The 13,883-nt window shown below is 44.7% G+C and overlaps 1 protein-coding gene across 7 annotated transcripts in view; it reads left to right on the forward strand.

The window, feature by feature from the left end:
* si:dkey-237h12.3 (teneurin-3) overlaps positions 1–12,616 on the forward strand; it is a 322,689-nt gene extending 310,073 nt beyond the window's left edge. For all 7 annotated transcript variants that reach the window (XM_056290030.1, XM_056290070.1, XM_056290079.1 and 4 more), the window contains 6 exons: positions 889–1,064; positions 1,509–1,744; positions 2,870–3,166; positions 8,643–10,254; positions 10,349–10,479; positions 11,099–12,616. In XM_056290030.1, coding sequence (XP_056146005.1) covers positions 889–1,064; positions 1,509–1,744; positions 2,870–3,166; positions 8,643–10,254; positions 10,349–10,479; positions 11,099–11,851 — 3,205 coding nt within the window. In that variant the 3' untranslated portion in view covers positions 11,852–12,616. The remainder of the gene's footprint in view (positions 1–888; positions 1,065–1,508; positions 1,745–2,869; positions 3,167–8,642; positions 10,255–10,348; positions 10,480–11,098) is intronic.
* The last annotated feature ends 1,267 nt before the right edge of the window (positions 12,617–13,883 follow it).

Raw genomic sequence — 13,883 nt, forward strand, 5'->3', positions numbered from 1 at the left:
CAATAGAAGGATGGGTTGTTAGTTTCAATAGCAGGATGGGTTGTTAGTTTCAATAGAAGGATGAGTTGTTAGTTTCAATAGAAGGATGGGTTGTTAGGTTCAATAGAAGGATGGGTTGTTAGTTTCAATAGAAGGATGGGTTGTTAGATTCAATAGAAGGATGAGTTGTTAGTTTAAATAGAAGGATGTGTTGTTAGTTTCAATAGAAGGATGTGTTGTTAGTTTCAATAGAAGGATGGGTTGTTAGTTTCAATAGAAGGATGGGTTGTTAGTTTCAATAGAAGGATGGGTTGTTAGTTTCAATAGCAGGATGGGTTGTTAGGTTCAATAGCAGGATGGGTTGTTAGTTTCAATAGAAGGATGAGTTGTTAGTTTCAATAGAAGGATGGGTTGTTAGATTCAATAGAAGGATGGGTTGTTAGATTCAATAGAAGGATGGGTTGTTAGTAGTGTTGTAGTGTTAATCTATGTCAGGGTGTCTTCTGTAGTGAGACTGACAGCAGCGTCTGACACGATGTCAGTGTGTCATCATAGTGTGTCATCAGTGACAAGCCCGCTACCACTCACCTAACCATTCATGACACCACTTTGAACACAGCACTAAGTGAATTTATAAGAAGTTGATCTTTTTAATCCAAGTGAGATAAATCATGACATGTGTCAGGTATCTTGGGACAATATTTCATAAGCATTTGGTTTGCTTGTGTCCATAAAATTATAACATTGAGGGGATGGTGAAAAAAACGGCATGTGACTTGTAGGCCAGTACATGGATGGCCATCAGTGGAATTAACTGTTGATGCGAGTGTGTTGAACGCTGTGTGGAGAGCAGGGTTTGGTTGTCCGTATCAAAGCCTGTTGTCGTTTCCTGTTTCATTCATCCAACAGCTACGACACAGAGGGCAGACTGATGAATGTGACATTCCCCACCGGGATGGTGAATAACTTGTACGCAGACATAAACAGCGCACTGACGGTGGACATCGAGAGCTCCCTGACAGAAGAGGAAATAAGCATCACCACTAATACCTCCACCACCCGCGCCTTCTACACCCTCGCACAGGGTAAGGCCACAAAGCTCATCTTCTCTCCGCCTCTTATCACATAGGCACCGGCAATTCAGGCGGCCTTGAAGGCGGCTATTTTTCATTGTTTCGGGGAGGTCACGCGGGCGGTGTCGACTAAGCTTGAGTCGTGCATCATTAGGGCAGACAACAGTGTAAGTGATGACTCCCTCCGTGTGGGTTGTGTGTCAGTAAGAACCATCAACCTTGTATCTTAATGGGTGCCTGTTTGTGGAGAGCCAGATGGTCTGCCTATTTCCCAACTATTATTCATCCTCATCCCTCTGATCTGAAATTGATCTAATTTGAAACAATAAATAGTTTGCAAGTGTTGCTAAGTAGAACCAATAATTATCTTCGGGGGCTCATCAATAATTCCAAGTCTGCACAGTAATTACCCGTTCTGTCATGTTTGATCGCTCTCTTTCTCTTCTCTGCTGACAGACCAGTGCAGAAGCAGCTACCAAGTAGGGTTTGACAACTCTCTGAGAATCACCTACGCTAGCGGGATGGACACCCACTACCAGACTGAGCCTCACATCCTGGCAGGGGCCGCCAACCCGACTGTGGCCAGGCGGAACATGAGCCTGCCCGGGGAGAGTGGGCAGAACTTGGTTGAGTGGCGCTTCCGAAAAGAACAGGCCAGGGGGAAAGTCATCGTGTTTGGACGCAAGCTCAGAGTGAGTGTGATGTTGAGTTTCTTTTCTTTTCTGTGGGACAGCATGCAGAGACGTCAGCGCTGCGGCAGCGAATGCGATCATGTCCCGAGGATTTGCGTGAAGGCCCTGGTGCCGGTTATTATTAATGGTTCGGTTTCCAGGTCACTCCACGGTGCCATGAGTCACTCCGGGTCGAATCATCTCTGTGTTGTTATTGCCTCTTCCCACTATCTGACATACAACTCTGCAAAATGTAACCGCACCACTTTTCTTCCTTTCTTTCTGTGGGGTTTATGGGTCACATAAACATTTAAACTTGAAGATAAATTCAATATGAATATTCCAGCAGAGTATATTATTTCACATCTTCCATTTGCCACCCCCCAGATTCTGACACTGGGATTTATGATTTACTTTATGAACTTAACTCGGGCAGTTACTTGGCCTCGCAGCAGTTTTCGTCCCCACTAAATTTAGGGGGGTGTGATTTAAGCGTACCTGAGCAGTCGCCAGAGTGTCTCTCCGTTTAATGAAGCCTGTGAAGGGGCTGTTAATCTCTCTCTGACTACAGCAGCAGCAGTCCCACTGAGATCCACCTTAACCACCAGTGACACAAGAGACAACGTGGAAACCACTGTTGACATCCAAGCACTGACTTCTTCCTGCTGACATGGATTTATTTTTAATTGCGGTGGAAATAAAGCCTTGTTGTTTTGCAACACTGACAAAAATCAAATACCACAGTATTTCTAACGGAATACCTGGATATTGTGATGATATTGTTTTGGATGACTGCTGGTGCTTTCATAAGATATTTACACAACAGAAAATATTGATAGATGATCATCAGTAATGTGGATGTGAAGACCAAGCAGGTAGAGACATTATCGTTCATGTCACTAAAACAGTCAGACAAGTTCAGAAAATGGTCTCACTTTACTGTAATGCAGTATTTAAAACCAGGGAATGACAACATGTAAGTTATATCTCCGTATTACCACAACACACCTAGTCTCAGATCCACTGATCCACATTATATCCAGATACTGACCAGATCCAGATTACCATCAATATTAACATTAGTCGTTATAGCTGTTGTTGTAATACATGTACTCATAGTATATATGCTCTGTCTTTCAATAAAAGGTGAATGGTCGGAACATTCTGTCTGTCGATTATGACCGCACGTTAAGGACAGAGAAGATTTATGACGACCACAGAAAGTTCCTGCTGAAGATAATTTACGACACGGCTGGTCATCCGGTGCTGTGGGTGCCCAGCAGTAAGCTGCTGCCTGTCAACGTCAGCCGCAGCAGCAGCGGGCAGATCAGCGCCCTCCAGAGGGGCCCGACCACTGAGTTAGTGGAGTATGACACCCAAGGCCGTCTAGTGTCCCGAGTCTTCGCTGACGGGAAGACATGGAGTTATACCTATCTAGAAAAGGTGAGAGTCGAGATCACACATTCATTCATGGGAGCGGGGGGTGGAGCCTAACCAGACATGTGATGGGTGTAAAGCCCCCTCTACACACCGCGATTTGGGCCATCTCAGACAAAAGATGACTAAACGTGGCGATATCTTTGGTCGTGGCTCCAAAACAGTGGTCCTACGTCGCACTGTGAGACAAGTCCAAAGACAGCCATTACTACGGTCTTGCAACTGAAGCTTAGAATCAGAATACTTTATTCATCCCCGAGGGGAAACTGGGTTCTATTACAGACACTCACGCTCTAGTAAGAAGAAAAAAAACAAACAAGATACACGATAACAAGAAAATAGAAACAATAACAACAGAAACAAATAGAAATAAAAACAAAATATATCAACAGGCATGGTGCACTTAACACCCTATCTATACTGCACTACTACGAAGTAGGATGACCATCTCACAATGTGACTGCTGCTATGACCTATGTCTACTAACCAACCAATTGAAATGCAGCACGAAATGATGCACTGATCAACGCAACGCTTTGCTGGCGCTAAACACAAACAAACACACTGTTAGCATTCGTGTGACCCAAATGCCATGGATTCAACAAAACGAGCTATGTTGACTATTGAAAGGACTCGATTCCTGCTTGGCGTCATGTTGCTCTACCAGTGGCGTAGATTGATGACGCGCGCTGATACGGTACGCACGCTGATGACGTTTTTATGGACTTGCGTCGTAGCTTGTGATTCAATAGGTGTTATCATACAGTCTACATACAACACACTTGATGTTGTACCCAAGTTTATTAGATCCATATCACACAGTGTAGCTTGCAATAAACTTATAGGATTGCTAAAATCACACAGTCTGTAGGAGGCTTAAGACAGGGATACATGCTGGGCAGGTCACCATTCCATCTCTCTCACCCTTTTTCAGGTGATGTGTGTCTTCCTCAAACTCGTGTCCTCTACCAGAAGCCTGGGAGTTGGAGGGTTCTGCACCATATCTTAGCTGTTCCTAGGACAGCGATGGGCAACCTTATCCAGAAAGGGCCAGTATGTGTGAAGGTTTTTGTTCCAACCAGGCAATTGCACACCTGTGTCTCCTAATCAAGTTCCTCAGCAAAGACACTACTGGTTGATTAGTGGGATCAGTTGTGTAACTGCTTGGTTGGAACAAAAACCTTCACCCACACTGGCCTTTTCTACCCATCCCTGTCCTAGGACCACACTCTTCTGGACAGAGACCTCATATGTTGTTCCTGGAATCTGCTGGAGCCACTCTCCCAGTTTGGGGGTCACAATCCCTAGTACTCCTATTACCACTGGGACTACTGTGGATTTACCCTTCCACATCCGATCTAGTTCTTCCTTCAGCCCTTGGTATTTCTCTAGCTTCTCATGCTCTTTCTTCCTGATGTTGCCATCACTACATCGATAACTACTGCTGTCTTCTGTTCCTTGTCAACCACCACAATGTCTGGTTGGTTAGCCAGCACCTGCTTGTCAGTCTGGAACTTGAAGTCCCACATGATCTTAGCTTGTCTGTGAATGTTCTCATTCATCCAGGTCGTCGTGGTTATCCAAAGGAGTTGAATCAAGTGCAAATGGACTTGGTATATATCCGTGAAGACGTGTCGCCTCTCATCCAAGAGGCTTCCTCAGTTCATGCCTTTCTGACTAGACCAAGCTAGTCTGACTGGCTGCTGATGAGACTCAGAATTGATCCTCTATGAGTCGTTGTCAGAGCTATAGATATGCGTGGCTCTTTGTGATCCGATGTTTACCAACGGGCGTTGAATCAAGTGCAACTGGACTTGGTATATATCCGTGAAAACGTTTCGCCTCTCATCCAAGAGGACGTCATAGTCCACATTGGGGTTTACAGGAAACCTACACACACACACCAATATCTACTTTTCAACTCACACCACCCTCTGGAACACAAACTGAGCCTCATCAGAACTCTGCAACACAGAGCTGACAATGTGCCCAGCAGCACTCAGGCCCAACGAGAAGAACACAAACACCTGAGGGGAGCTTTAAAAACCTGCGGCTCCCCCAGTTGGACCTTTGTGAAAACTGCAACACGTTCCACAAAGACCAACCAGATGAGCGACGAGGAGAAAAGGAACAGAAGGAATAGCACAGTCATCCCGTATGTTTCTGGGGTCTCCGAGAAACTCGGGAGAATTTTCAACAAACACCGCATCCCGGTATACTTCAAACCCAGCAACACACTCCGACAAAGACTGGTTCATCCCAAAGACCGTGTACCACACACCCGGAAAAGCAATCTGGTGTATACTGCACAATGCAATGAGGACTGCACTGACCTATACATAGGGGAAACCAAACAACCGCTACACAAACGGATGGCCCAACACAGAAGGCCACACTCCTCAGGACAAGACTCAGCAGTCTATCTACACCTAAAGGAGAAGACACACTCCTTCCAGGACAGCAACGTACACATTTTGGACAGGGAAGATAGATGGTTTGAAAGAGGGGTGAAGGAAGCCGTCTATGTTAAACTGGAAAAACCATCCCTCAACAGAGGAGGAGGTCTGCGACACCACCTATCTCCCACTTACAATGCCGTCCTTTCATCTCTACCCAGGAGACTCAAGAAGCCTAGCCTCCAAGAACAACAGTCGCTCACTAACGGCTCCAACCACTCTCATGACCACTGAACAATGAAGTCGAAACTAACACCCCCAACCACCGTCGCTGCTAAACAAATGCAAATCAATAGCTCCCATGGCGACGGGCGCGGCTGGACATCGGAGCACAGGAGAGCCACGCATATCAATAGCTCCGATAACGACTCCTAGAGGATAAATACTGAGTCTCATCAGCAGCCAGTCAGACTAGCTTGGTCTAATCAGAAAGGCACGAACTGAGGAAGCCTCTTGGATGAGAGGCGACACGTCTTCATGGATATATACCAAGTCCAGTTGCACTTGATTCAACTCCTTTGGATAACCACGACCTGGATGAATGAGAACATTCACAGACATTTAGGAATATATTTACCGAAAAAAAATCTCAACACTGGCAGAGATAAATTATGGTCCCCTCTTAACAAAAATTAACGACGACATACACAGATGGAATGCTGTCTCTTTCCTTGGTCTCAGTCATCGGATTGATTCTGTAAAGATGAACATCCTTCCACAATATCTCCATTTATTTCAAGCACTCCCTGTAGAAATGTCTTCAAAACAATTCTCAGAATTGAATAAGATCATTTCCAGATTTATTTGGCAGGGAAAAAACCCAGGGTTAAACTCAAAACTCTACAACTACCATGGGAGAAAGGAGGAATGTCATTACCCTTTTTCAAGGATTATTTTTATGCAGCTCAGACTAAACCCTTAATCATTATACGTAACCCAACATTTCATGCCAGGTGGAAAGATATTGAACTCTCCATTATGAATGATCCTCCAATTCATGCAGTATTGGCTCACAAAAATTTAGGAAGGTTTATAGATAAGGTGCAAAATCCATGTGTTAACGCCCAACTAAAAATGTGGAATATGATAAGAGAAGAATATAAACTGGGCCATACATTACAAATAATTCAATGGTGTGCCTATGATCCTGAGTTCAAGCCTAATAAAACGGATTATAGATTTAAGTCCTGGATTTCAAAAGGAATAACAACATTCTATTCCCTAACAGAAAAGGGACACTTAAAAGACTTTGAAAAGTTGAGGAAAGAATATGATCTTGAAAAATCTGATTTTTATAGGTATCTCCAGATACGTAATCATTTTGAACATAACATTAAAGATAAAACAGACTTTAATGATCCTATACTGAGGATATTTATTGGTGCCTATCAAAAAGACTCAAATAGGGGTGTTGTCTCCAGATTTTATAAAGGCCTTATGACAAAAAAATCCGACTCTACAGAATACATCAAAGAACAATGGGAAAGAAGGTAACTTGACAATATCAAATGACGGTTGGCTTGATGTATGTAAATTCCATTGGAAATGCACCAACTCCCACATATGGCGGGAGTTTGGGTGGAAGTGTTTTAGTCGACTTTTTATTACACCAAAACAGAAAGCACATATTGATGGGGGGGGCACCAAATGTTGGAGACAGTGTGGACTTCAGGAAGCCAACCACTGGCACATATTCTGGGAGTGCCCAATGATAAGACCTTTCTGGGCAGAGCTTCACAAGCATTGAAAAGCATACTTAATAATGATCTGCCCTTGCAATTTTCCACAATATTCTTAGGAAATGCCGATTCCCAGGCAGGACGGCCGGATGAATATTTATTTGGTATTTTGACATGTGCTGGTAAAAAAGCACTCACAAGACATTGGTCACTTCCTGAACCCCCCACAATACAGGACTGGATAGATATAGTAAATGACATTTATGTTATGGAAAAGATGACTTTTTCCCTCCGTCTTCAGAAAAAGAAGTTTGTTAAATTCTGGACCAAGTGGGTCAAATATGTGAGGCCCTTAAGGCCAGATTTTGTGGAGATATTGAATTAATTAGATTTTAATACACCCTCTCTCTCTAGCCTCACACTCCTTTTCCCTACCATGCATTGGGAACCTTCACACTCTCCCTACCACAAACTGGGAATCCTCGTATCACCTCTCTCCTGTATAGTCTTATGTACACATGTTACCTCTCCCAAATTGTATAAAGTTCTTAAAGTTTGCCTTTTTTTATATATATATAGGTTTTTTTTAACTTTCTATTGTAAGTTTAAAAAAAACTGAATGGCAGAAGAAAATGAAACTGTTATAGTTTTGATACACATTTTGTAATATATACTGCTGTGAAAAATAATTTAACAAAAGAAACGAATTGGCCACCAGCTGTAGACACCGAAAAAATATCCCCTTTGTAACTACAAGTAAAATATCTTTATTATTCCCCCCCCATTAGGTGATACACACGTGACATTTATTAGATGTTGTGTTTTTATATTTTAACTGCCTGCCCTTCCAACTGTACCCCAACACCACCCCACTATATGATTTACATAAATTACCCATTTGATGTTACCTTGTTATTATTTTAAATGTAGGCTATTTCAACAGTGCCCTGGTCCTTTAAATGCTTTTCAAAACCAGCCCCAGTCCCTTACCCCATTGGTTGTAATTTTTTCTACCCCACCATTGGTTGCTGTGCATCGTAACTACCTACCCCATTGGTTGTTATAGTTTAAATGTTTTCTCCTCTCATTGGTTGCTGTCCACTGAAATAAGGAGAATAAGGAGCGTGACGTGGGGAAACGTGTACTGTGTTTTCTTTGTTGAATCACATCAGCAGCTGATGAGTGCACGATGCATGAAACAAGCGTGTACTGCTATGTGTTGAAAGAAATTCTCTACATCTATCATCTATATATACATACGATTCAAAAGTGGAGTGGTATCAGAAGTCACTCATTAGCATACAGATTTCCTTCAGAAAATGATTCCTTCCCCTCTTCTGCTTCCAGTCCATGGTTCTCCTGCTCCACAGTCAGCGCCAGTACATTTTTGACTTTGACTCTCTGGATCGCCTGTCTGCCGTCACCATGCCAAGCGTCGCCCGCTACACCATGCAGACAATTCGATCTGTCGGCTACTACAGGAACCTTTACCACCCGCCAGAGAGCAATGCCTCTGTGGCTGTGGACTACAGTGAAGATGGCCTCCTGCTGAGGGTATCTCACCTGGGCACGGGCCGCCGGGTTCTGTACCGGTACAAGCGACAGAACAAGCTGTCCGAGATTCTGTATGACAGCACCAGGGTCAGTTTTACCTATGACGAGATGGCCGGCGTCCTGAAGACCGTCAACCTGCAAAATGAAGGCTTTATTTGCTCCATCCGCTACCGTCAAGTGGGCCCCCTGGTGGACCGGCAGATCTTCCGTTTCAGCGAGGATGGCATGGTCAATGCACGCTTTGACTACACATATGACAGCAGCTTGCGTGTCACCAGTGTGCAAGGCGTTATCAATGAGACACCGCTGCCCATTGACCTCTACCAGTTTGACGACATCTCAGGGAAAGTTGAGCAGTTCGGAAAGTTTGGGGTCATCTACTATGATATAAACCAGATCATATCGACAGCTGTCATGACCTATACCAAGCATTTTGACGCACATGGCCGCATCAAGGAGATCCAGTACGAGATCTTCCGTTCGCTCATGTACTGGATCACATTCCAGTACGACGACGTGGGGCGGGTTACCAAGCGAGAGATCAAGATTGGCCCCTTCGCCAACACTACCAAGTACAGCTATGAGTATGATGTGGATGGCCAGCTACAGACCGTCTATCTGAATGACAAAGTGATGTGGCGCTACACCTATGACCTCAATGGAAACCTCCACCTGCTGAACCCGGGTAACAGTGCCAGGCTTCTTCCTCTGCGATACGACCTGAGGGACCGCATCACCCGACTGGGGGACATTCAATACAGGATGGATGAAGATGGCTTCCTCCACCAGAGGGGTGCTGAAATCTTCGAGTATAACTCCAAAGGACTGCTGGTGCGAGTCTACAGCAAGGGTACTGGTTGGACCATTCAGTACCGGTATGACGGACTCGGCCGTAGGGTGTCCACCAAGACCAGCTTGGGTCAACATCTGCAGTACTTTTACGCTGATCTGAGCTACCCCGCCAGGATTACACATGTGTACAACCACTCAAGCTCGGAGATTACCTCCCTCTACTATGACCTTCAAGGTCACCTGTTTGCCATGGAGACCAGCAGCGGGGAGGAGTTTTACATTGCCTGTGATAACACCGGCACCCCGCTGGCGGTTTTTACCAGCAATGGTCTCCTGGTCAAACAGATCCAGTATACGGCCTACGGCGAGGTCTACTTTGACTCCAACCCCGACTTCCAGCTTGTGCTTGGTTTCCATGGTGGACTTTATGACCCCCTGACCAAACTACTGCACTTTGGGGAGAGGGATTATGATATAATGCCTGGGAGATGGACAGTGCCGGATGTCACCACTTTGAGAAAAGTTGGCAAGGAGCCGGAACCTTTTAACCTGTACATGTTCAGGAACAACAACCCCATCAGCAAAGTGCACGAAGTGAGAGAGTATGTTGCAGGTAAGAAATATATAATTGTGTTTCATCACAATTTTTTTTTTGGGAGGGGGAGGGTTGGTCTAATATGCATCTGTTTCCTCTCTCTGTTTCCTAGATGTGAATAGCTGGCTTGTAACCTTCGGCTTTCATTTACACAATACCATTCCTGGGTTTCCAGTGCCGAAGTTCGACCTCAGCATGCCGTCCTATGAACTGAGGAAGAGTCAGCTGTGGGATGATCTGCCGGTTGGTTTAATTAGCACTCTTCCTTAATAATGAAGCTAACACGCAGTGAACAGGTAAAACAGAGCGGTTTAGTGATTCCAGCCCTTCAGTGGAAAAACAGTTTGTGTCTGATGATGACGAGGAGAGCTGGTGTTGGTTGGGGGTTTTGAGAAAAAACTAAAATCATTATTTTTCTCAAATGTTTTGCTCTTGAGTCAATATTTTGCAGCTGCCACATGCTTTTAGTTGGAGTGCAACGTGTTTCATAGCTTATCAATTTTAATTGGACGATATTTGCATAATAATGAACTCAATGTGTAATTTCCACGCTGCTGTTTTTCCCTCCGAACACGGTTAAAATCTGTCCAACATCATATTTAACATTTTAGAAACGCTAAAGGGAAAATAATCTTTTAAAGCTACTCATGCTTGGCCTGTAAATATTTTTAGATTCAGGCATTAACACAAAAAGCGTTTTCCCAAACTAGTCACAGTGGATTTGTCTTTTTTTTTTGGCTGGATAACGCAGCTTGAAAACACATCATCTTGGAGGGAGATGAAACTTTCTGAAGCAGAGCAGCCTGTAGAGTCAGCTTCTGCCATGCTCACGTGTTAACCTTTCACTGCACTCTCTCTACAGTCCATCTCTGGGGTCCAGCAGGAAGTAACCCGGCAGGCGCACTCACTGCTGTCATTTGAACGCCTGCCGGAGGTCCATCTCAGCCGAGGTCACCGGGATGAGAAGTCCTGGCTTTGGTTCTCAGCAGCTCCATCTCCCATTGGACGGGCTGTCATGTTTGCCATCTATAAGGGCAGCGTCCACACCCACACGCTCAACATGGCCAACGAAGACTGCGTCAAGGTTGCAACCATCCTCAACAACGCCTTCTACCTGGAGGATCTCCATTTCACCATCCAAGGGCGAGACACACACTACTTTGTCAAACCGGGCCTTCCGGATGCCGACCTCGCAGCCCTGCACCTCACCAGTGGACACAAGATCCTGGAGAACGGAGTCAATGTCACTGTATCACAGTCGACCACAGTCATGGACAGCCGAACTCGCCGCTTTGCTGACGTGGAGATTCGGCGCGGCGCTCTGGCTCTCCATGTGCGTTATGGCTCCACGGTGGATGAAGAGAAGGCGCGGGTGGTGGAGCTGGCCCGGCAGCGGGCTCTGGCTGGTGCGTGGGCACGAGAACAGCAGCGTGTCCGTGACGGGGAGGAAGGCGTCCGCCCATGGACCGAGGGCGAGAAGAGGCAGCTCCTGAGCAGTGGAAAGGTTTTGGGGTATGATGGGTACTTCGTGCTCTCCATTGAGCAGTATCCAGAATTAGCTGACAATGCTAACAACATTCACTTCCTGCGGCAAAGTGAAATTGGGAAAAGGTAACAAACTGGTGCATTTCCTGCCAAAGAGAATTCAAATGAACAGCAGTGGCTGACGCTGAACTTCAGAAGTGTACACTCACATTTAATGTGGTTTTGTAAAAAGAGGACAAAGGGATCCAAGCAATGCTGTGCATTGTGGGTAAAGGAGTGCAGAGTAAATGCCTTAACATGGCAGTTGCAGGTCAGTCCCTGTGTAGCACAAAGCCTTCTGGACTCTGAACTATGTCAAGTGGAGCATAGGAAGATGAGTTGTGGAGAAACCGTGTAACATTTATGGCAATTTGTGTTTCTTGTTTTGATGAAGAAAAAAGATCCAAGTGTTGAAAGAGGTGAGGAATGTTTACAACACGCTAATCTGCACTTCTCCGGACAAGCGGAAGTCTGCAGCACAGCGGACAGTGTTTGTGAACCACGGTTGGCTTTTCAGATGGAAGGTATGATTTTCACCAAACCACCCCCATGTGTAGCAGCATTAGTAGTGTAAAGATGAACATGTTTATTCTCTGTACGTTGCTTTGCAACAGAAAACTGTAAAAATATTCATGTCTCAACGTCTCAACACCCGACGTCTGTTTCGGAGCCAAGGACCAAGGAGGGACGAAGGAGCTGGACAAAGGCACCGGTGTGTCTTGGGGCACATCACGTTTTGTAGATGATGCAAGAGTTTTATGGGTTTTTTTTATGAAATTGAATACATGTCTGTACTGTACTAGTCATATTACCAATAATTTATCCTGTGTTTCTACGTTACAAATAAAATCTTACCAGTTTTGATTTTTTTCAGTGTTCAGTTTATCAGTTTACAGGTTGTTGTGGTGTGCTGAAGTGCAATAACTCATTTAGAGAACCTTTCAGTTGTGGGGATGAGTAACAAAGACATATCTACATCGTGCACTTACACATTATCTCCGCTATGTAGGGTTTATCAGCCATGAGGCCTTCTGACCTCCTGAATCTTTCATTAGCACAAATCATTGACCACTCCGCTGCACATAAATGAGGTTACGCTGGGTCTGAAAGGAGAAGCCATATTTGTTCTGGAGAGCTAAAGATGCTGCAGTTGTGTTTTTGTTTATTTATATTTTCAATTTCAACGAAACAATCAGAGGGAAAATACCACAGAACGTAGTGTGAAGACAACATACACACGGGGCATAATGATTAAATACACATCATCTGAGTTCTACAGCCAAACAAGACAAGTCCTGCTGGTGTGAAGCCGTTCTGGATTAACTTGTGTACATCAGTGTGTGGGACCAACCTGGATTTCTGAAAAAAGGAATCTCCTCAGTCTGCATCATAATCCTCTGGCTGAACACTGGACAAGTCCACCTTAACTGCATCTGCAGTGTGATGGGAGAACCAGCTACCAGACCTCCCATCACTACGACCCACACCTCCTCCACCAGCATGTCAGGTTACTCGGACACGGTTTAGAGACAGGTTCTGTCATAAGTTATACGTACAGGTCCGTCTTAACTCTGACGTCCATACAGTCTTACAGCCCACACCAGCTCTCAGCCCACATCAGCTCTCAGGCCACACCCAGGGGTTAAAGTGGGATTTGGTAAGTGGGGGATCTCTGTATTAGAGAGGTGGGCAAAAGTGCGGGAGTGATAGTCGGCCCCAATACTGCGTCTCAAATCAGGAAATTAACCCTACGAGCACATGCACACACACACACACTACATACTCAATAAATCACTGGCTACATGTTCAATTTAAAAATTGAAATGCATTTTAATCAGTCTTTGGTATTAGTTGAAAGTGCCACTGAACAGACTTCATGAATTTACTAATAGTCATCACAAAATTTAATGTTCCAATTCCAATCATAATATAAAACAAACCAGTTTTTCAGCAATAAAAATTGAATGCTGAAACAAGCTAATAATAGCTACCGGTAGCTAACGTTTGCTAGCTAGTTAGTTATTTGAATGAAAACATTGCATGGCCAGAGCTAAGGTTGGACAAACATAACTAGCTAGCTACCGGTAACGTTACCGGACGCTACCGATAGTTAGCTTGCCTAG

Source organism: Lampris incognitus, chromosome 1, assembly GCF_029633865.1.
Source record: "Lampris incognitus isolate fLamInc1 chromosome 1, fLamInc1.hap2, whole genome shotgun sequence".
In the NCBI taxonomy this organism is placed as follows: domain Eukaryota; kingdom Metazoa; phylum Chordata; class Actinopteri; order Lampriformes; family Lampridae; genus Lampris; species Lampris incognitus.